Source organism: Fistularia commersonii, chromosome 20 (genome assembly GCF_037954325.1).
Source record: "Fistularia commersonii isolate RoL2024-O1a breed Wild chromosome 20, RoL_Fcom_v1.0, whole genome shotgun sequence".
In the NCBI taxonomy this organism is placed as follows: Eukaryota; Metazoa; Chordata; class Actinopteri; order Syngnathiformes; family Fistulariidae; genus Fistularia; species Fistularia commersonii.
In genome coordinates this window covers 12674363-12698486 of record NC_141303.1, presented here as the reverse complement: position 1 = coordinate 12698486, position 24124 = coordinate 12674363, and the positions used below count along the sequence as shown (strand labels likewise).

General features: G+C 39.2%; 1 protein-coding gene across 1 annotated transcript in view; it reads left to right on the top strand.

The window, feature by feature from the left end:
* Positions 1 to 24124, top strand: part of susd6 (sushi domain containing 6) — a 31017-nt gene that overhangs the window by 2416 nt on the left and 4477 nt on the right. The window contains exons 2-5 of the mRNA XM_086167054.1: positions 3282 to 3470; positions 22286 to 22480; positions 23460 to 23657; positions 23766 to 23904. Coding sequence (XP_086023180.1) covers positions 3323 to 3470; positions 22286 to 22480; positions 23460 to 23657; positions 23766 to 23904 — 680 coding nt within the window. The 5' untranslated portion in view covers positions 3282 to 3322. The remainder of the gene's footprint in view (positions 1 to 3281; positions 3471 to 22285; positions 22481 to 23459; positions 23658 to 23765; positions 23905 to 24124) is intronic.

The window sequence follows — 24124 nt, the reverse complement described above, 5'->3', positions numbered from 1 at the left end:
TGCGTGCGTGCGTGCGCGCGTGCAGTTTAAATATTTGTCAATGCCATTAAAAACATACAGCTACTGGTGTACTTGGCTAGACTCCTCAGATGATTATGCTCATTATTTGAGCTGTCTAAAGCCAATCTCCCCAATTTTTTCAACATGTTGTATCAGCTCAAATAAAATAGGAGCAGTTTTCTAGTCATGAGGGGTCTTGTCCTCCTCATTTCAATACTCAAACAGCACTTCTTTCCATTACAACAGCCAACAGAAAAGTGTCTCACATGTTTCAGAGCAAAGCAATATGTGAATTGAAGCTGTTGTTTGAGTAACATGAATGAGTAAGTCCAAGACAGTTATACTGACAAGTTGCAAGGGATCAACACATTAGGTGTTTTTAAAGATGTGTTAACAGCAAAAATAGACTGATAGTAGCTCATGGCTGAATGTCTTCATTCATTTTCTTTAAGGATACTAGAATGAAGATTAGGTTATTCCTGTATCACAATCCTGGAGAGGGAAATGATCATTAGCTATTAATGACAGCTTCAATTGTAATATATGTGAACAATAAGGTTGCTCTGTTTACAATACTTTTACAGAGTAAAGATATTAAACTGTCTGAATCTAGTATTTGCCTATTGTGATATTGTCACACTTGTTGGAATAAGCTCTGATTATAAAAATGACTATTGATTTAAGTACTGAAAACTTCCAGCTTTCTCATCTCATTTATCATTGTGCTGCTTATTTTCTACATGATTCTTGACTATTCAGCGATTATATTTACCCAAAATCAATAAGCTAACTTCAACTGCAAGTAGAAAAATGGTTTTATGGTTTCATACATTCTGAGTTAAAGAGCCTAAAATCAGTTCAAAAATAGTTATTAGTCATCTGAACATATTTAAAGTTGTTTAAGTAAACCTGGAATTGAATGTGTAAAGTTAATGAACAACTTCTGGTTCTAGTGAAACCCATCTTAAACCACCCTATAATGTCATTAGTGAGTTATACGCACAAACATGAAACCACTCTGATAAAAGTTCTTAGAAATTTCTTTGGCCCCTTGAATTGTTCCAAGTAATTGGTATGCTCCATTCTGATACCTAAGTGCATGGTTAATGGCTTTCCTCTTTCTCTGTAGCTTTTGTGTGAAAGCAATTTAGCTAATTCTGCCTATGTTTTCACTTTGCAAATGTACTAGTCAGTCAATTCTATGCCCTCAATAGGAGACTAAGCCTGCATTCTAAAAACTACCTCAAGTGATCATTTACATCTGACCTGAGCCTTTAGAGCAAAACATGCTATTTTTGCCCCGCATCTGACTTGAATTTGTCCTTGATAAGTGAAAGACATTAATTTCAGCAAGTGCATCACCTGAATTAGCACAGGGTATATCAGTAACACAGACTGAGCTGCAGACTCTCCCAACATGGACAAATGAGAAAGCATCTATGAATCAAATTGCTGGCACCATCCCTTGTATGTGTTTTTGACTGTTTGCCCTTTGGCTTAATGTACTGTCCAAAGTGTCCTGCCAAATCTGCCTTACGTCATTGTTTCCCAATGGGCTGCACCGCATGCAGGTAGCTGTGCCTCACTGTCGCATCCTGGGGTACATAAGGAAGATGGTGGCCATAGGGCTGCACTGTTGTTAGTCTATGTTTGCACATTTCTACACATTTTAAATGGCATTTATCTTCAATAATGGCATTTATCTTCATTTATCTTCAATAAATAAATCTTTTATCTTTAATAAAGCATAGTGTGGGGTTACATTGATAGTCAGATTTGAGATGAAAAATCTATGGTTCATGTTGTAAAGATTTGGGTGGATTTGCAGCAGCACACTATTCAAATGTTTTTATATGCCATCAGAAGATGTTTTACATCCCAATAGCTTGAGTACATATCAGCTATAACTTAACAATTTTCGTACATACAGTATGTGTCCACCATTAATTTAGCCATCACAGCAGCTCTGGCTGATCAGTGTTAGTACCAGTGACCATGTGGTAGATCTTCATTCAGTCTCTGGCCTGTCAGTACAGCCATGCTATTACTGAAGCATTAGTACAGTAGCCTGGTATAATTTTGATATGCCATCTCTCCTCTGAGGGTATTCTTTCTGGCTGCTGGCCACTTTCCCAGAAAATACCACAACTTTACCCATACCAAAAATTATGTGCTCCTCATCTGGTTCATGAAATTGTTTGTTTGATTCGTATTCCTCAGTCAACAAATACATCATTTTTGGTAAATAGTTAAGTTGGTATTATCGAAAGCTTTTTGTGGATTTTTTTTCTCTTTACATTCAGCCACTTATTGAAAATGCCTACATTTAGTTCTTTTTGGTCTTGGTACTCCAGTACTCCTGTACTCCACGTCAGTAGGGAAATATCTAAATTTAGATTCATTTTTTAAACTGACAAATAAAACAGATGGTTTGCTATCTACAATCAGAAGTAAAGGAATAATGCAGTTGTTGCATTGGTAAACTGTACCAAGTCATACATCTGGTCAGACGTTTCTGAACGCCTGACAGTTATGTTTCCCCAGCAGGGAAAATGTGTGGTCATGGACTTTTCTGAAGTTTTCACTAGGCAGAATTATTCACATTCTGATTGAAATGAAAGTGAAAAACATCAAAGTTTGTGACAGAGTTATTCTGTATTTTTTCTTAATTATGTGAAATGGGATTTAAAATGTAATACATAGCATAGCAAAGTACATGAATCAGAAAAAATCCTTGCATTGATTAAAGCTTGCAGAAACACCGGTCTAGTGGAATGGATGTTCTCGAAATTTGCAAAAAGCTAGAAAATTTTGCCATATCTTCACTTTTTTTTATACACACACCATACTTTAGCCTGCCTCCTGTGTACAGTGCTCTTACACCATCTATAAAAACGAGATGGCTGGTTTATTTTATAAGATCTTAAAACAAGCTAGAGAATTGAAGAAAGATCACAGGGTACCTCCTACTGTTTCTTACCCTTCTGTTATTTAAAGAAAGTGAGCTGGGAATTGTTTTACTGCATGTGTGCCACAACATGGAAGGGAAAATACATGCAGAGATTCATGCAGTTATTATCACTAAACCTACTGCTATGTGATGATGTGCTGTGAAGGCTATTTTTCAGTTGCACACGGTTTCTCTTCCAATCTATAGCTCCCCCTATTTCCTGTGGTCTCTCTGTTGCTTTTGGTTACGTAATCCTTGCTGAATGTTGATAGTAATCCGTGTTCTCCCTGCCCCCTCTCTCTATCCCTTTCTCTAAATGTGGCCTGGACAGGTTAAGCCGAAGAGAACTCTCACTGGCTGCCAGAGGAAAAGATGTGCGATGGAATGGTAGCATTTCAGACGAGAGCCCTTTCCTCTTCTTCCTCCTCCTCTTCCGTCACCCCCTCCACTTTTGCCCACAGGTTCACTGCCTCCATGCTTCTCCTCCTCTTCACTCTGCTCCCTTATGGTTACACATCAGGTAAGACACACACACTCTGTTTCCATGCCACCTCCTAGACAATGCTCATTGACAAAATGGCCATCTTTGCCTGTCTCTGGTGAATTGATTGAGGTTATTTCCCCTTGCCTTGCAGGTCGGTAAGATTAAATTGACTTTCTTTACCCTTAGGTCGGTCAGGTTACCCTGTGGGACCTCAGTCCCACCCACTGAGTCTGTTCACCACCTTAATGAGTCACAACAGTTTTCCCTCCTCTATTAAGTGGAACGAAGGAATGATGTTGTTCGTGGTCACATTGCTGTCATAAGGTTTTAATCAGCCATGACATTTTGTGTCCCCTGAGAGCTTTTATTGGAGACTTTGGTTATTAACCCACAAAAGGTTCTCAGGTCAGATTTTCCCTTCCGCCTTAAAGCATAGGTTAAGATCTAATCGTGTAATCTTTGATTGTGAAGTACCACATTTTCAGATTGAAATTGGCTTGTGAAAGACAGTTCACATCAAACTTTAAAATTTATTTAAGGAAATTTAAAGCACTGCAGGACCAAAAGCTTGCAACATTTGTATTTTGATTACTGCAGTGTCATTGCACCCCTGACAGCTTTTCCTTCACTTTAGCCCTGCAATGTTTTAGTTCTCCCTCCTATACACACACATATGCAAGCACCATCTAAACAAATGTATAACCGTCACACCTCTCCCCTGTATATACCCAGCTTGTGAAACATGCCAGATGTCCTTGATAAAAAGAGTGCTAGGGGAGCTTACTCATACATACATACATACATACATACATACATACATACATACATACATACATACATACATCTGTGTGAATATGAATATATCTGATATGCGGTTTAGGGCTTCTGGATTTATTTTTATTGTAATGTTTGTCAATTTTCATTCAGTACCATGAAAAAATAAATGTGTTCATGGGGATGGAACAACATGAGAAAGAAATGCAAGAGATATGAGTAGATGAAGTAAAGGAGGGGGCATTGTTGATCCCAAGTGTTGCAGCTTTCCTCTTATGTAACACATGTGATTCATGTAGAGCACAGAGGGTTGGTATCTCACTCGCATTCTCTACCCAACATACACACACAAACGCACATGCACTGCCAGTGCATACCAATACTAAGTTCAATGTGACCTCAAAGTCCAAGCCCACGTGCTCTGTGTACTATGTGTCTGTATATGAATATGTGTGCGATCCTCTCTTTGTCTGCTCTACATTTGACTATTTGTGGATGTAGTACTTAATAACATCACGTTTTGGGTTCTCAATATTTCTAAAGTACCCTGTGTTGCCTGTGATCTTGATAGTTGCTGTAGAGCCCAGGTAAAACCTCGGAATTGTGTGCCTTGCACTTTATGACTGCTGATCAACTGATGAAGGCCAGTTAGTCCTCTAAACTTGGTTACTTAGAGTGTTTCCATGGGTTCATAGAAAGATGGTGATGTACAAAACCTTTGGCATCATTTTAGCTAAATGAAAGAATGTAGCTTACACAGTCTTTCTAACTTAGTTCTGGCTTGCTGTCCATATTTTATTTTGAATTCTATATATTATTTGGATAACTGGAATCCAACTGGAAGAGGTTGCAGAGATGAAGATGTTGAGGTTCTCTTTGGGAGTGACCAGGATGGATAGGATCAGGAATGAGTCTATCAGAGGGACGGCACATGTTCGATGTTTTGGAGAGAAGGTCAGGGAGGCCAGACTGAGATGGTTCGGTCATGTACAGAGAAGAGATAGTGAATATATTGTTAGACGGATGCTGGAACTGGAGCTGCCAGGCAAGAGGTCTCGAGGAAGACCAAAGAGAAGATTTATGGACGTAGTGAGAGAGGATATGAAGGTAGTTGGAGTGAGAGAGGAAGATACAGAGAATAGGGTTAGATGGAGAAAGTTGACTCGCTGTGGCGACCCCTAACGGGAAAAGCCGAAAGAAGAAGAAGAAGATTTGGATAACTGGAATCTTCATGGTTGTCTGGGTGAGACATTCTTTTCTATGAGACATGAGGGGTTTCAGATCAGCACCACAAATATTTCTTATCTTTTGAAAATGTGATTTATGTCCTCTGTCTTTTGCCGAAGTCCACTCTGCTTCACAGGACTCATCTCTTTATTTGAATACCCTAGGTCAAGGGTGTCAAACTCATTTTCACCAAGGGCCACATCAGCATAATGGTTACCCTCAAGGGGTCTCATGTAACAGTAATAGTATAAATGTTACTAAAAGTAACCTAATGTGAAATAAATGTAACTACCCTGTAAAGCTAAATAATAGAATTCATTACTCATTCAAATCCAAATTGTTACATATGCATTTGCAAAATTGGAAAAAAAAGTTAATTAGTTGCTCTGAATTTATTTGCAAATTGTGGTGGAAAATAAGTATTTGGTCACCTACAAACAAGCAAGATTTCTGACTCTCACATACCTGTAACTTCTTTTTTACGAGGCCTCTTAGTCTTCCACATATTACCTGTATTAATGTCACCTGTTTGAACTGGCTATCAATATAAACTACACTTGCCAACAACCTCAAACAGTCACACTCTCAACCCCAATATGGCCAAGACCAAAGAACTGTCAAAAGGACACCAGAAACAAATTTGTAGACCTGCACCGGGCTGGGAAGACTCAATCTGAAATAGGTAAGCAGCTTGGTGTGAAAAAATCAACTGGGAACAATTATTACAAAATGGAAGACATACAAGACCACTGATGATCTCCCTTGATCTGGGGCTCACCCCGTGGGGTCAAAATGATTGCAAGAACAGTGAGCAAAAATCCCAGAACCACACAGGGGGACCTAGCGAATGACTTGCAGAGAGCTGTGACCAAAGTAACATAAGCTACCATCAGTAACACACTGCGCTGCCCGGGACTCCAATCCTGCAGTACCAGACGTGTCTCCCTGCTTAAGCCAGTACATGTTCAGGCTAGTCTGTAGTTTGCTAGAGAGAATTTGGATGATCCAGAAGAGGATTGGGAGAATGTCATATGGTCAGATGAAACCAAAATAGAACTTTTTGGTAAAAACTCAACTTGTTGCGTTTGGAGGAGAAAGAATGCTGAGTTGCATCCAAATAACACCATGCCTCCCTTGAAGCATGGGAGTAGAAACATGCTTTGGGTCTGTTTTTTCTCCAAAGAGACCAGGACGACTGATCCGTGTAAAGGAAAGAATGAATGGAGCCATGTATCGTGAGATTTTGAGTGAAAACCTCCTATCAACAAGGGTATTGAAGATGAAACGTGGCTGGGTCTTTCAGCATGACAATGATCCCAAACACGCTGCCTGGGCAACGAAGGAGTGGCTTCGTAAGATGCATTTCAAGGTCCTGGAGTGGCCAAGCCAGTCTCCAGATCTCAACCGCATAGGAAATCTTTGGAGGGAGTTGAAAGTCTGTGTTGCCAAGCGACATCCCCAAAACATCACTGCTCTAGAGGAGATCTGCTTGGAGGAATGGGCCAAAATACCAGCAATAGTGTGTGAAAACCTCAGATAGTGATTCTCTGGATTTTTTTTTCATTCTGTTTCCCATAGTTGAAGTGTACCTATGATGAAAATTACAGGCATCTCTCATCTTTTAAGTGGGAGAACTTGCACAATTGGTGGCTGACTAAATACCTTTTTGCAGACACTGCCTCATAACACAAAAGACATTCTGGTTTCTGTCCATGAGGCACAAACATGTATTTGCCTTCCCATCTTTCTTGAAACAGCCTTCCATCTGCATCAACTTGTCTCTTCCTGGACGTCTGGGGATAATTTGTATTTCTCAATTCCACTTGTTGAAATTGGCATTGATGTGGATACACTGCATTCTAATAACAGGATGCGGTCACGTCACGGGTAACATGATCGCCATGAATTGTGGGAAATGTAGTTTATGGTCAATGCACGTGTTTCATTTACTTTTGTTTGAAGACAATCAGACCTTTTAAGATGTTCTCACGGGACACATAAAATGATGTGGTGGGCCACATTGGCCTGCGGGCCTTGAGTTTGACACATGTTGTCAAGGTATAACATCATGGACCTCCGATATTTAAAAAATTGCATTGCATGCAATGGGGGGTAAAGTCATATTCATCTACTTCTGGCTCATTTGTGCTACCTTTCAGTTCATCTTTAGTCTCACTAAAGTCTCTTTTACAAATATTAGCATTTTTAAATGTAACAGAACAATAGTAGCTGAACATGTAGTCACTTGCAGCACTTAAGCTGCTTTAGTAGCTTTATGGTATTTTGATGAAATCCAAACCTTAATTTTTTTCACCCCCCACCCCCACCCCCACCACACCCCCAGTAAGCAGTACAACTTTTTAGTTAAGCAGAATTGCTTACATCCCATTAAAAATAATGTAGGATGTGTTGGATTAATTTGCATACCAAACTGTGAAGTCTAATGTTGAGCATGCAATTAAATTCATTGTCACAAAATGGCAAAACTTAAATCTTTAGCCACCCATTGTTTTTTTCTCTTGCTGACTTACATAATTCACATAAGTAATCCCTTGACTTGTTCCAGAGATGGATATTGCTCTGGAAATGTTCATGAATATGAAATTGCATCAGTTTTGACAGGTTCATTTCAAATGCATACAAACAGCAGTGGCTTATGAATAGGATGGGTACTCGATATACTAATAGCACATATACACAGTAGAGTGAAATCTGTCAACACCCAGGATTTGCAGACCACACTGAAAAGAATTCAACCTCTATTTGTTTGGTTTCTAGTGTGTCTGCCAGAAGGTGATCACACAATGTCCTGGAGCTTGCTGCATTTCTTTTTTTTGTTTGTTTGTTTGTTTTTTTAATTCAAGGTTCTAACCCTTTCTTTGCTCTTGATTGCTGTTGTACCTGCTGCTGGTTCAACATGAGTGCATTTCTAATTTTTTTTAAAAACAGTATCTGATTCTATTTGTGTCTCTACTGCTCAAAGGTTCTTCTATAAGGAACAGCATTGTAAAGAATTATTAGCAGTACAAAAGCATTGTAAACAAAGCATCACTGGATTTTTTTTTGGGGGGGGGATAAAAAGGGTGATATTAAGGGCACTAATCAAACTTTACTAGCAAGGGTTTCTAAATTTTCCAGGCAAGGTGTGTCTTGACAGTGAGTCAGAACTAAAAGAATAAAGGTGGAGCAGGATACATCAATGTGTCATTTTATCTGGTGGCAAGAAGCACTGTATGTGAAATCTCCTAAATAGCATGTAAATTGGCCAGGAATGTTTGAGCCTCCTTGAGTAGCATAATGTGTCGATCAATGTCTTCTAAATAAAAACAACAGAAAATATATAAACAAAAGAATGCAAGAGATACATTTTGGGAAAGCACCAACTACTCATACTAAAATGGCATGATTCCTAATCTGAAACGTAGCAAAAACTGAACCAACAAAAGTATTTAGAGATAGCATGAACATGTAGCCTGTAAGAGGAATTGGTGAGATGTACTGCAGAGAAATTCCCCTTTACTTATCTGTCAGATGAAAAAGTTGTCACAAGTGAGTTGGACTCTGCTGGCCCTTTATGACCCTTTTAAATTGATATACAATATACCAGAATTATTGTATTGTGGATTGGGGATGAAAGCAGTACATGAAAACCCCAGTGGGGACTAGATGGATTCCACAAACAAATGTGCTATGTGCCCTGTGTGGTACAACAGTGGGTATGGCTGAGAGAGCTGGAGATGTGGCAGTTGCCGAGATTTGTATCTTCTTGACAATTGATTGTAAGCCATTTTTGGAACATCTTTACTTGTGATCCTGATCAAGGCTTATTGCTTTTGCCAGTCCTTTTGTCTTATCAACTCTTGTTTCAGACTGTTCCAGGGATATCATGATTTTTTTCATGAAAACGAGGTTGCGCAGGCTAAAAAAAAAACAAATACTTACAAACCTTATAACTATGTTCTCTGTAACAACAGAATAGACTCTAGAGGCTTGCATAGCGTCTTTCTGCTGACCACTGGAAAATATTTGAATGAGCCTTGCATTTCTTCAACAGCTGTAGTTTTGACCGTTTGAAACTTGGAACTTCCTGCAGCCTAACAAAGGCGGTGTGTGAGCAGGACAAAAGGCTCGGGTTTTGTCTGCCAACAGATCGTAGTTCCCAGTGCTGGCTGAAAGATTTCAATATACAAAAATTCCACAAATAGTACAGCCTGCAGACGGTCAACCCTTAAGTCTGAATTGTTCCCCGAAGTCCTGTTAGCTGTTAACAAGGTGGCTTGCAAGCAGCAAGAAATAAAGCAATATGCTGGCTGAAATGTGAGAACAAAGACTGCTTTTAGTGAACCATTGGAAGCCATGGGCAACCCACAGCAAGCTGGTGCTCAAGCAGATCAACATCCTTCAATGAGGACTGCTAACACATTATGCATGTATTTGAGGGTGCGGGAGGCTATTTTGAACACAGTTCTGCACTTTTCCCAAGATGTCTATTCTTTTTATCTCCCCTGTTCCTTTAAAGCTCCAACTATTAGCCAGATGCAACTGGAGACCATTAACGGCTGTCTGGTCCAATCCATCAAGCTTTCTCTTTCATTACCTGTGTGTTTGTAACTTCGGCCATCATTTTCTGCCCTTGCCCAGTGTCACTTAACAGCTCTTCCTCCCGATCAATCCCCAAAGGGAGATATAAATGTCGAGGCAGAAAAAGCTATATTCCATGGACAGAGATACTGCATTGCAGGCAGGTGATACAAAATACATTTAATTTTCATCAGTTGAACAGACAATTCAATTATACATTGACTGTTCTTGTTGGGAAGAGTCATGTTCATCGTATCAGAGGATGTAATAAAACAATCTCACTACAGTTGTTTAAATTTTTTATTGCTTTTGGCTTGAATGTTTGCTTTGACTTAGCACTTCACATAACTTGTTTTAATTCTTGGTCAGTTTTCTGTGGGCATTCTTTCTATTTGCCTTTTTTTTCTTGGAATTTAATTAGTCCTTGTAACAACACAAACTCTTAATTTTTTTTTCAATGCGCAACTAAATCTAATTATTATAATCACTGTATTACTTACCCAAACCATAGTTAAGACCAGGGTTTGGACAAACTACGGCCCACGGGCCACATCCAGGCCCACCAAAGATTGGTACAGAATTCATACTTGATTTGAATGATTGCATTAATTTGACTTTGACTTGTAATGACAGGCATTTTAACACCAGGAAGTGCATTAGGCATAGTGACTTGATTTTGTGGCGCCCAAGCCACTTCCTGTTATCACTCTTTTACTGCTCAGAACCCATTTGAAGCAATGTCAAAGAAAAGAAAAGTTAACAGCAGTAGAGACAGCATGTATTTTATGTCCTGAGAGTTTCAAAACATATTTGAAAAAAAATTGCTTATCATGCAGGACAGTGACGCGCCGTGTTGAAGTAATTGACGAACACTTAACTTGCAGGCTAAACAAGAAAGCGGAGTCATTCACATTGTAATCTTTAGCAGTAGACTGAAGCAGTGACATAAAGGACACCACTCAGCTTTTAATTATAATCAGAGGGGTTGAAAATTTTGCGATAACAGGAGTTTTTGGCTATGGTATCCCTAAAAGGAAAAACATGGGGAAAGGATTTATATAACAGTGTGTCAGCGGTCATAAAGAGGCACAGGCTACCTTGGAGTACGCTAGCCAACGTTACCACAGATGGATCACCAAATCTGACGGGAAAAAATGTTGCTGCTCAAAAGAATCCAGGACAGGGTGAAAGAGGACAACTCTGAGCATGTGGTAATTTTCCTACACTGCATAATTCACCAGGAAGCACTGTGTAAATCCGTGTTTCAGTTTGACCACGTAGTGAAACCGGTTGTGAAATGTCTTAACTTTATTTGAGCGAGGGGACTTCACCGTCATCAGTTCATTAATTTTCTTGAAGAAACTGCTGCTGATCACAGGGACTTGCTTTACCATTCTAATGTCCGCTGGTAAAGTTTGGGGAAAATATGTCAACGAGTGTGGGAGCTCAAACAGGAGATCGTTTCATTTTTGGAGCTACTTCAGAACACTGACAATTTTCCTGAGCTGAATGACACAGATTAGTTTTGTGATTTAGCCTCCACTGTGGGCATGCTGACACACATTAATGTTTTTTTCTGTTTATGTTTGATATGTACTGTTAACAAATGCGTTTTTTTTATATATATCATATCTTGCGCTGACCCCGCCTGTCTGTCAAACTTTAAAAGTCACTGTGGCCTGCCTGTGAGCCAAAACGTTTGCCCACCCCTGGTTTAGACAATCACTGTGTATATTACATATTAAGAAATACATCTATAAACAGATACTTTGCCTGTGTTCTGTATCATCCAGACATTCAAATTTTAACAAGAAAAAGCAATGGAAATGGGGCAGACAAAACACAACAACGGTCAAGTGTTGTGTTTAGGGCATTTCTAAGCCCCACTGTGAAAGCAATGTCATGGAATTGTAAGGGTTTGAAGTTTCCAAATTGTTTTCATATACTGTGGAGGTTGTCAGAAGCCGCAAGCAGTCATAATGATTTCCAAAGGGCCTCATCAGAGGGACCAGCCTGCTGAGTATAGGCCATCACGGACTAATGAGCTGCTAAATATATCTCCGAGTCATTTATGTCTTCTCTCTTACACCAGCTTGACACCTTTTGTTTACCATTTTTATTGTTTTATTTATTGTTTCTGTTGACATCTATTCAAATATTCATTCATCCAAGTATTTGAATCTCAGCTCCTCTCTCCTGACTTGTTCCCACCTGCTCTCATGTACTGTCCTATGTGCCTTATATTCCTTTTAAGGGCTGTTTTTTTTCAATGTACTGTGAGGCAACACTGGATTCTTGTTCAAACAAGTTCATCAGTTTGCACATGAGGTACTTAACAACCCACGTTCAGAATGTTGCAATTTCCTGAGGCATCCACGCTTGCTAGACTGTGGGTTTCTATGATCAAGTGTGAATCAAATTGAATGGTTTTCTTTATGGTAGGTGGGTTTTGTGATGTTTTCTCTACCTTGCTTTTGCTGTTACTCCTCTCAAATCTCATTGCTCTGTTACATCTTAAAGATTAATTATATGGGATTAATGTACACAGTGACCTAAATGATAGTTGTTCATTCACCTTTACAAAAATCTGCCCTTTATGTAACTCCCTCATTAAACAAGGCATTTTCATTTCCAAGCAGGCATTTTCAGTTGGTTAGGGCTACTGTTTTGTGTTTTTAATTTCAATTTCATGTAAAGTTGTGGACTAAATGTGTTTTGGTATATATTAATGGCAGTTCAAATTACTTACAAATCAATAACTTTCTGTCTGAACTGTGCTTCACAGATAAACCAGTGAAAATTTAGAAATACGGTGTATTCATCATGTAATATACAGTAATCTGTAGTTTTTTGTTTGGTTTTATTCCAAATCAGAATTGGTGAGTCAGAAACTTCTGTCAACCATTGCACCCCCTTGTTTAAAATTAAGTTCGCAATAGCATATATAAGGTATTTTATTATGCACTCAGTCCAACAAGAGGTTTATCTTACTGATCTCTGCTGCTTGATTGGGGAGAAAGACTGGGTGACACATTAGCTGTCTTGATGTTTTACCTGCTTGCTGATGTTCTGAAGGGAGGTTGAGTTCAGCTGTCTATTTAACTGACTGTAAAAAAATATGTTCCACCATTGCCTCTGCATTCTTCTACATTACATAAAACTTCTGGTAAAGTACAAATCCAGCTTTGTGGTTTGTGATCACCCTCTAGAGATAACAGAACAGCAAGCATGGAGCTGACTGATTTCTGAGTCCCAGCTGTGGACCTTGTTCACATAAGGATCATCCTAGTGACACTTAAAACAATCTTTTTAACTTTGTCATGTTGTATTTTCATCAGCACGGTACAATATACATGCTGCATCTTCATCCACACTGTACCCTGACTACCATTTATTTCCTGTACATTGTATATTCCTTTTTTTGGTTTGATCCGTCAGCTCTCATCCCTCATCCTGTACACAATTCCTCAGATGGACTGTTGATGTTTAGTGGCCAGTTGGCTTAGCTTCACATTAATACCCTCTGTCCTCATTACATTATCCGTAGTATACCTCCGTAAGAAACAATAGCCAAATAAGGAAATGTTTACTGAAGGCTACTATCTAATCTCAAATGGTCAAATTGCCTCAGCATGCCAGGAGATGTGTATGTTGTCTCTTTACATACATTTTCATGGACAATGATTTGACAGATCTTTAAATTGACTGTTTTAATTGATAGGAGGAAAAAACCTGACATATCCATTATTAGGTATCAGATTTCAAGTACCTCTCCCATCATCCTTTTTGAAGCCCAATTAAACAATGGATGAGCTCTTTTTGTATAGGTACAAGTTGCCAATTTTTAAACTCAGTGTTGGACCTTATGTGATGCTGGCAATTTTGCTTTGAGAATGCAGATCATTAGCTGGATAATTTGGTTGCCTCTGGGTTTTGAATGTCAGTTTTAGTACATTTTGGGATAATGCCTCAGCCACAATCTTCAGTTTGTGGAAATTACGAATTTAAAATGTCAGGTAGACTTGAAGTACGTTTTATATCAATTATTCATAGCTGTATATTTTGATGTGTTTTAATTTTAATTAACCTAATTGTAGCTCCAGTTACTGGTTTTGTTTTTTTATTCAAATGTAGTCCCTATAACTGATAACTCACAAAGACCACAATGTCATGGTTATTTGAGGCTGACTCAAGTTTCTTTACATGCCTTCTGATATGTTAACTGAATAGTGCCTTGACATTCAGGATTGCCACACAAGATATATCTTGATCTTACGAATCTTATCTCACTGAATGGCCGTGCTATTTCTTTGACTTGTATTTAGCTGAAGTAAAGCGTGGTTGTTCCAGTTTCAGCATTTACAAATCTTCAATCAATTCCCTGTGTCACAATCACTTCAAATACTAGTTTAGAAACCTTATTTAAAGCCTAGAAGCAGATTAGTCTTTCAATTACCAACAGTATAATAAGATATGAAAGAAATCCCTTGTGCAAGCTACAAGATCAGATACGTTCGTCCCTGTAACAACAGGAAAACTGTTTGCATGTCTCAGCGAGATACTTGTTGCCATTTGCTCATCCTGTTGCTGAGCAGTTGTACCAAAATTCTGGAAGATTTCATTGGGGTGATGATGGACCTTTGGCTGTAACAAAAAATGTATCATTCAGTTATTCACAATGTTTTGCTTTGGGTGGGGCAGAAGCTTTGTCTGTATTGTTTTTTTCTTCATTTCTTCAATCTAGGAAATATGTTTGACTTATCGACTTTTGACAGATTAAGTAAAGTTTTTAACCACTATTTTTGTACATGTGTCAGCAATATTACTCCTCCAGTTCATGAAGCAGATTTTGTACTCCTACATTGAACATGGTCAAAACATCCCAAGTCTGCTGAGCTGTAGAAAGCCAACCCCACCTCATACTTTCTAAAATTAACTGAGCAATTACAGTTCATAGTAGACTTAAGTGTTCTCACCAGGGGCTCTACAAGTTACTCTAAGTAATCAGATTGACTAACCTCATGAGCAGGGTTGTGTTGATCTGCATGGCTTTTACCTTCAGTCAATGTCCTGGGCATAACACACTTACCTCTGGCTGGTTGGCTTGCTCAGGCAGCTGAAATATGAACATTCACATTTGCATTTACGGTTTGGAGGAGTGAATTGTGTGTCTGAACACATGCACATGTGCATAGGAGGGGGTCCCGCTCCTTTGTTTTCCTCTGAAAGCTGAGAAGAAGGAATGTCTGCCTCCCAGCTGTCCTCAGAGCAGTGAGGGTGATAGAAGAGAAAAGGGGGGACTCATGGTTTGCCTAAGTAACGTCCATCTGTTACTGTGTGTGTGGGGGGGGGGGGGGGGGAGTTCCACACAATAGTGTACCATCGAAGGCTTTGTCTTGTCATGCATATCTAACCCTTCAAATGCAAAGTTGGCTGTTGTTCTTTTTGGAGGCACATGGCTTAAATCTATCACTAGGTCCCATTCTTAAGTGAGGGGGACAATGTAGTATAATAGTAGCACACGTGGCCTGCTTGCATTGCAACAACATGGGTGGAACTGGTGGGGAAGTGATGATGTTTCATTCTCCTCCACACTGGGTGGATACATCTTATCTGTCTGTATTACATCTGTGAGAACAGATTCAATGAATGGCTCTGGATATTTTGGAAACAGACCTGTTGAATCATGTTATCTCATTTTTCCTCTTACTGTAGAATATGGCTCTTTTTGTCTTTGTCAGTGGTAGATGGTTTGTCTTTTTGTCAAATGTGACACCCTTTGCCTTGCTCTTAGTGGTTGATGGTTCTTACTGCAGAATTTTTACAGGTATAATGCATGTTTTTGGTTTATTATGGATAGCACAAAGCTCAGGTATCATCATTCATATTAAGTCAATCAAATTTCTATCTAAGTGAAACAATACTAAAAGATAATGTTAGAACACTGGGAATTTATTGGTCAGTCGTAGAACTATCACAGTGTCAGATGATTGTAATAACTCATGCCATTTTCTTTTGCATTAGGTACGATTTAGATTTACGATTAGACTCATTTAGATATGAGCCTGAAAAATCTCTGTCTGACACTGATGTAGTAGAGAAAGTAAATGGATCTTAACAAACAAGTACCATGGAGTGCAAACTAACATCCTGATGTCAGGATCAACGTACGTCATCTCATATGAGTCAAGATATTTTCTAATTAATAACCATTTTAATAGTAATCCTTTTGATTTTAATAAAGAGACGTTAATATGCCAAAACACTGTTGTGTACAGCTGTTATCAGGCTGTATTGTTTTGCTTGACCTACATGCCACAGCATAGCCGTACTGAATTAACTATCAACTAATGTAAGAGTCTAAATAATCTATTTTCAAGGGCTTTTAGCTTGAAATATTTTGGATTTTTAGTTTTAGTTTTTTTTTTTTTTTTTTTTGTTGCACTTGTCTACCATTTAAAAGAATTAGAATTAACTGACTTCTTGTTTTCCCCAGCACTATCTTACCGTGAAATCTAATCCATTGTACTACACCCTTACAGCAACAGCAGGACTAACAATCCTCTGGATTGGAAGAGGAAACTGGGAACTTGGTAAAAACAAAATGGTCCATCTGAAAAGTAAGAGAAGCAGCATTTCAAAACAACCAAGGACTTGGAAAGAGAGGCCATAGGAGAAACACAAAAACATATTTATCAAGCCAAAGAGAGCATTATTATCGCCTGAGGTTTAAGCTTAATCCAAAACAACCCCCCCCCCCCAAACAAATTCCCCTTCTTTTTGACACAATTGATTAAAAACAAACAGTGTGGTACACCTCCTCCTTTATGGTCTGTTTTTCCATAGAGAGACCAAACAGCTGGTTGCAGAGATCATCAGTATGTGATCTGCTTTTGAGTGCTCACGGCCTGTAATAGACAATAATTAGAATTTTAATTTGCCTGGGCAAAGAAGACTAAAACCCTTGTCCTCCCCCAACTGTGTTTCCCCAATCCCCCTCTAGCTCTGAGCTTGGTAGTGCCATCGGTAACAGATGGGAAAAGGGAGATATTCACAGTCAGGCAGGCACTTCAGAGCAGGGGATTTTGACGCCTCCATATGTCTCCTATGTGTGGCGCTGGATGTTCGGATTACAAATCATCCTTATTGATGCTTCAACGACATGGTTTGTCAAACCAGCAGGGCTATTGATTAGAACTTATAAATGTGCATAGAAAATCCATGTTTTGTTCATCCTATCTTTATTATGTACTTCTGACCTAGTTTTAGTCATTATTGTTTCTGAAATATCTTGAAGACCTGTTTTCTTGAGGAAGAACTCTGAACAACAGACCAGCGGGAGAACTGTTTGTGTTCAGCTGTGGCTCATATTTCCCTTTTTAATACGCATGATTTACTGATATCCATTCTATCATTGCTTAGTTCTTTAATTATTTTCTCGAGGGGGGTGTCTTTTTGTAAATATTCATGCCAGGTTGCAAGGGAGATGGAAAAAGGAGAAACAGAAGTGTTATGTGTCCCTACAACTCCATCTTTGAATACTGAACTAGTGATTGTGTCGTTCAGTCATGTCTGAAGTGCTTGTCTTACCCAAAGTATGGTAAGTGACATAGCCCGGCGTCTGTTTAGATTTCCCATTGCTGTTGCACCAAACCTCTCCCTCTAAAATACCTGCCACAGCATGTTTTGCTTTGGCCTGTAAATTGCTCAGAACCTCAGTACTTCATACTGGTGATGTTTTTCTGTGCCAATTTTCTTTTACTCCATGACTCCTCTCCCCTTCCTTTCCTGCCTTTTTTGATGAATATACTTCACTTGCTTTAATTAGTCAATCTGCCACTGTCAGCAGTGTTCCCTTTTATCTATATTTCCCAGGATAGTAAATTTATTCAAATAATCATTTGTATCACATCCATGGTCTCGACATATTAAGTACCTTAAGAAACTGTGTACATAATACTATTTTGACAACTTTCCAAAAATTTCAACAATTATAAATGCATTTAATGTAATCTCAATTGCTGTAGCCCATTATTCTGAAGATCAATATTATCGGGTTTATGACGTAATAACTGATAGACTGTTTTACAATCCACCAGCGTCAATGAAGGGTCAGTACAGGGAGCGCAAGATTTTCCCAGAATGAGCTTAGGCTTCTGGATGGACCACAAGTTTCGAAAAGGACGGCCATTTTCCTGGCGTCAAGGGTTCATTCAGGCTGACCCGACCTCAGTAACCATTCAAATTATCTTTCTGTTGGAATTAGAGCCTCTTGTTATGTCTGACTATTGTTAACTGTTAAGTTTCATCAACCAACCCCAAATGCGATCACAAAAGGAACTTTGTTGATTCCAAAAATATATACTGTTGCTTTATCTAAAGATACAAGTATTTTCCCCACTCTATATTAAGAATCCTGTGGTCATCTCATCTTTTGAGTTGCAGCCACACAATGGTGCCATTTTCTCCCTGAAGCTCATTATCTAGTAAAAAAAAATTCAACTACCAATGCATTTACACGCAGAATGCATTATCCTGTAGCTTATTGATATAATTTTATCACTTTACTTTGTTTGGAAGTTGAAACTGCCTCCCTCAGATCACTTTGTTCCCCTTGCTGATTCACTGCCTTGGGTCATCAATTCATCTCCCCAATCCCTCCTATTTCTACCGTCTCCTCCACAGATGGCCTTTAGTCACCCTGAAGCACCCAGGAAACAAATGCTCAGGTCATACAGCCAATTGTCACCCTTAAATGTGGATGTCCATCTAACCCTATTCTCTGTATCCTCCTCTCTCACACCAACTACCTTCAAATCTTTTCTTTAATCTTCCTCGAGACCTCCTGCCTGGCAGCCCCAATTCAAGCATCCGTCTACCAATATATTTACTATCCCTCCTCTGTACACGACCAAACCATCTCAGTCTGGCTTCTCTGACCTTCTCTCCAAAACATATAACATGTGCTGTTCCTCTGATATACTCATTCCTCATCCTATCCATCCTGGTCACTCCCAAAGAGAACCTTAGCATTTTCATCTCTGCAACCTCCAGCTCTGCCTCCTGTCTTTTTGTCATTGTAACAGTTTCTAGGCCATACAGCATTGCTGGTCTCACCACTGTCTTGTACACCTTTCCTTTCATTCTGCCTGATAGTCTTCTATCACATGGTACCCCTGACATTTTTCTCCACCCATTCCATCCTGCTTGAACCTGTCTCTTTGCCCCTTTTCCACACTCTCCGTTGCTCTGGACTGCGGACCCCAAATACCTGAAATCCTGCAACTTCTTAATCTCCACTCCCTGTAGCCTCACCAATCCACCCAAGTTCCTCTCATTCACACACACATACTTTGTCTTGCTGCGACTAACTTTCATTCCTCTCCTTTCCAGCGCATACCTCCACCTCTCTAGATTTTCCTTAACCGTTGTGTGGTGTTCGGGTCTGTTGGACCCGTTTTTACTTTTGTGTGTGTGTGTGTCTGTGTCTGTGTGTGTGTGTGTGTGTGTGTGTGTGTGTGTGTGTGTGTGTGTGTGTGTGTGCCCACAGACCTTAACACCACAGAAGGGTTAACCTGCTCCCTCCTCTCACTACAGACCACAATGTCATCTGCAAACATTATGGTCCATGGAGATTCCTGTCTAACCTCATCTTTCAGCCTTTCCATCACCACTGCAAACAAGAAAGGGCTCAGAGCTGATCCCTAATGGAGTTTTACCTCCACCTTGATCTTTTTTGTTACCCCTACAGCATACTTCACCACTGTCTCACAGCTAGCATACATGTCCTGCACCAGTCTAACATACTTCTCTGCCACTCCACATACCTTTCCTCAATACCAGAGCTTCTTTCTTGGCACCCTGTCAAGTGCTTTTTCTAGGTCTAAATAAACACAATGCAGCTCCCCCTTGCCTTCTATGTACCTCTCTATTAGCATTCTCAAAGCAAATTCTGCATCTGTAGTACTCTTTCGAGGCATGAAGCCATAGCTATGACTATGGCTCTTCACATGTCCACAGCTATACTAAGTAATAAAATACAATATCTCTTGGGCACTCTTCAACAAACATCTTCTGAAATGAAAAGGTCAACTCTCGCTGACATTATTTCCATGAGACATTGTATGATGACTTGAGTAATGAACTGCACTATATATATATATATATATATATATATATATATATATATATATATATATATATATATATATATATTTATTTTTTAAATTTTTATTCCAAAGATAATGTGGTGTTTTGGCAAACTCTTTCTCTGCAGAGCTGGTGTGCTTGAAAATTTTGAACATGTACAATACGCCAAGCCTCATATGACAGCAAATAATTTAATAAAGCATTATCTATCCCTTATTTATTAAATCCATTAAAAGTGTTACTATCAGTGAACCTGTCTCATCTTTTCTATGGATTGATCAGTTTAAGATAACACCGCAGACAGTATTATTATCATTTTTATTGTGATGTATTCTTATTGTGCTTACTGACCTCGAAACAATGTTATGTGGCATATTGCGCTCAAAAACACTGCGCAACTTTGGCAAGCGACACAGCAGTTCTGCTTGATTGCCGTATCGTTCCCACCTTATACAGGGATGTTGAATTAAAGTCGGTCCTTGGTTGAATATGGCTTGCAACGTCAGACAACGTATAGCTAATTATGTAGTGCTGGAATAAAACGTTGTCCTAACCTCACACTAACTTCAGTACATAGTATGATTACCTCCGCGACTTTTTGTCATACTGGCACATACTGTGCAACATACTACTGTTTGTTTGTCTGTAGGAGGACCCCCAAAAAGGCAACTGATAATAGAGATGCTCACAAAGCGGAATTCAAAGTCATGGCTATCAATCACGCAGTAGATCATCGGACTAGAGCAGCAGCAAAAGAATTCAACATTAATGAATCAATGGTATGGAAGTGGAGGAAGCAAGCAGATAAAGCAAAGTAAAGAAGACCAAACAGTGTTTAAGGGAACAAAGCGAGATGAATGAGATGAATAAAGTTCAATTAAACTAGTAGTTTCCCTATATATACGGTATGTTTTATCAAGCACCTTATAACACGGTGCGCCTTGTGTACGAAAATAGACGCGTTCATTGATATTGCACCCTATAATGCGGAGTGCCATGTGGCCCGCAAAATAGTGGTAGTTTGTTCATAAAACCGTCTATATTTACCAGTATTTCAGCAGTAAATACTTAATAGATGAGCTGTATGAATTTAAGTAAATTGTCATTCAACTCTTTACCTAACAATTGTCAATGCGCAAGCAATTAGAACTGTGGCTGTGCATTGGTGTAACATTCTGTCATCAACAGACAGGAATATATGGAATACATTAAACTGCAACATTATGGAACCAGCGCAGTGAGATGGATCGAGATGGATCATTGTACTGTTGAGGTCCTCCACCTCATTCTGTTTTTACTGGCAAGCTTATAGCTTCAAGTATGTCTCATAAAGTAACTCTGTCTTCCAGAGGGACCCTGCCCCCCCAAAATACCTAAAGGTGGAGCTGGATGAAGGCAGTTTAATGGGGAGATAATCTAAATCCATTATATAGTACCTATGTGTAACCCTGTGGTTTTCTAACCTGGCACTGACAGTTGGCATTTCATATATTGATGCACAGCATGAGCATCCTAAAACATGGCATGATCATGCAGTGCTTCTCCCCGTCCCGCAGATAACACAGCCTAGTTTCAAATGACTATACCTCTGTGATTCAATTATCAGCCCCACCTATCGTTTTCCCATGAAAAGAAAAGTTGTTTGACCAAGTGTCAGCTGCCTCTGAAGGTGTTTTGTTGGTAGTGTATGTCAGCATAATGATAGAAGCACACAATGTTCCTGTCGGCACATGATAAGCTGTACTAAAATTTAAATTTACCAGAAAACCATTATCATTTTCTTCAATACATAATTTAAACTAATCATGATCACAAGTAGTTGGTTGAGTTTACCTATATTAATAATTGTAGTTCGTATATATCCAGACAAAATGTTCAACAAAATAGAAGAGACAATAGATCCTGAGTATAGGCAGCCTCTATTTTCATTGTGTGCCGACGTAATAATGAACTAAGCTGTATGATTGAAATATAAGGGCTCCTCATCAAAACTGAAGGCTCAAGAGCCAAGTAAAGGGCCACAGAAAGAAGCCTTGAATCATGTGTATATTCTGTTTAGGAATTATCTTTCATAATTTGAGGTTTTCTTTTTTTCCCTCTTAACTTTTTTGGATCTGTAGGTTGTGGGAGTCCACCTGGCACACAGCACGGCGAGCTGCTGAACCAAACCGAGGCTAATAGGGGCTCTTTTCCACCGGGCACCCTGCTGACCTTTGGCTGTGAGACTGGCTACATCGCAGATGGACCGACCAGCATCATTTGCACCAATTCTGGATCCTGGTCCCCTCAACCCCCACGCTGCATCAGGAGTAATGGTGAGCATGACTCAGTTATACACTCATACATTGGAAATCACATAACCACCAAAGCTGTTCCTGTTTCATGGGCATCTGTTTAATTGTCTTTTTTTTTATTATTTGTACTTCATTTTATTGATTTTTGTAGGCGTATTAAGACTATCCACAAAGCAGTTAACTTCCTGTAGGAGCAATGGAATGAAGAAATTCAAGTATTGTGTTTGTCTTATTGTTCACAAGTGAGGGTGAAATTGAGGTTGGTTCTGTTATTGGGAAGATGAGGAGGCGGTCAAAAGTAAAAACTTGTGATTTATTTCCAGATCCTAATCTTTGATCATGACCTTTGACTAGCAATTAATAGAATGAGACTGGAAAATGCTTTGAGTGTCTTCCCGTACAACAGTGTCCAAACTTAGCTATTGAGGAATTGAGACATTTAGAGGAAGCGCCTACTAGACAAGTTGCTCCTTTCTGTTGTGACTCACTATTAACGCTTCATGGAGGATATTGTGGTATATGAGAAAAGACAGAGTAGACTGGTCTAACTTATTACAAAATGTAGATACTGTACTTTTGGAGGTAGATGCAGTGGTAGATATGGTAGGGTTTTCATTGTTCGTTGTTCCCTGTTACAAATAATTTAAATTTTTTGTAGTTTTGCACTGTGGGTCTAAGAGTCACACTGTTTCAATGTTCTACATGTGTGAAAGTATGGCAGTATTGACAGTAAAGTTGACTTTGACTTTGATTTTGATGTTATTAGGAATCCAAATTCTTAACATTCTCTCAAATTGAAGAGAGCTCAAGTAACTCAAATGGTTCAGCTCCTTTTTGGAAATATTACTTTATAAAACATGAGTGACCACGGTGACAGTTGCCCTAAAACTAATGGTTTCCCAAAATTGTGAGCTTGTGGTTCACATAAGTCACATAAGACAATAGTTTAAAATTTATTTGCAAAGCTGTAGCTAAAATGGTTTTAATGCTGTCCCCACAGTTTGTTCACCTCCCACTGAACCAGAGAATGGGGGCTACCGCTGTCATCCCTCCCCCTGCCATCACAGCCTAACCCAGGAGACTGTCATTGAATACTTCTGTGATGAGGGCTATGCTTTGAAAGGAGATTACAAGTTCCTCACCTGCCAGAATGGCGAGTGGGATGCTCCCATGCAGATAAGCTGCAGACTTACCCAAGGTCTGTCATCTCAGTTAACTTTAGTTTACTTGTACTGTCCATGCAAATGCCTATCTTCTGAAAAATGAAACCTATCCGTCTTTCTCATGGACTTCATGTGTTTTTTAGACAAGGAGCCAAGTTCTCCACTGGGTATACCAGCTCTGTCTATTGTGGCATCCACAGCCAGTTCTGTGACACTTATCCTGCTCTTAGTTGTGCTGTTTGTACTTGTACAACCAAAACTCAAGTCCTTCCATCATAGCAGGTAAGACACTAAAGAACACTCTTAAATACCTTTAATTCAAAACAAACACCACCGCATATCCGTAAAAGTAATGAATTACACAGCAGTAGCTGGTAGGAGGAGTAGCTGGTAAACTCTGTGCTGCCAGTGCTTTGAAATGCTATGAATCCCACAGGTAATTCATATGAAGGGTAAGCTCCTTTATAAATGATGAAGACATTTATACTTGACATGAAGATTG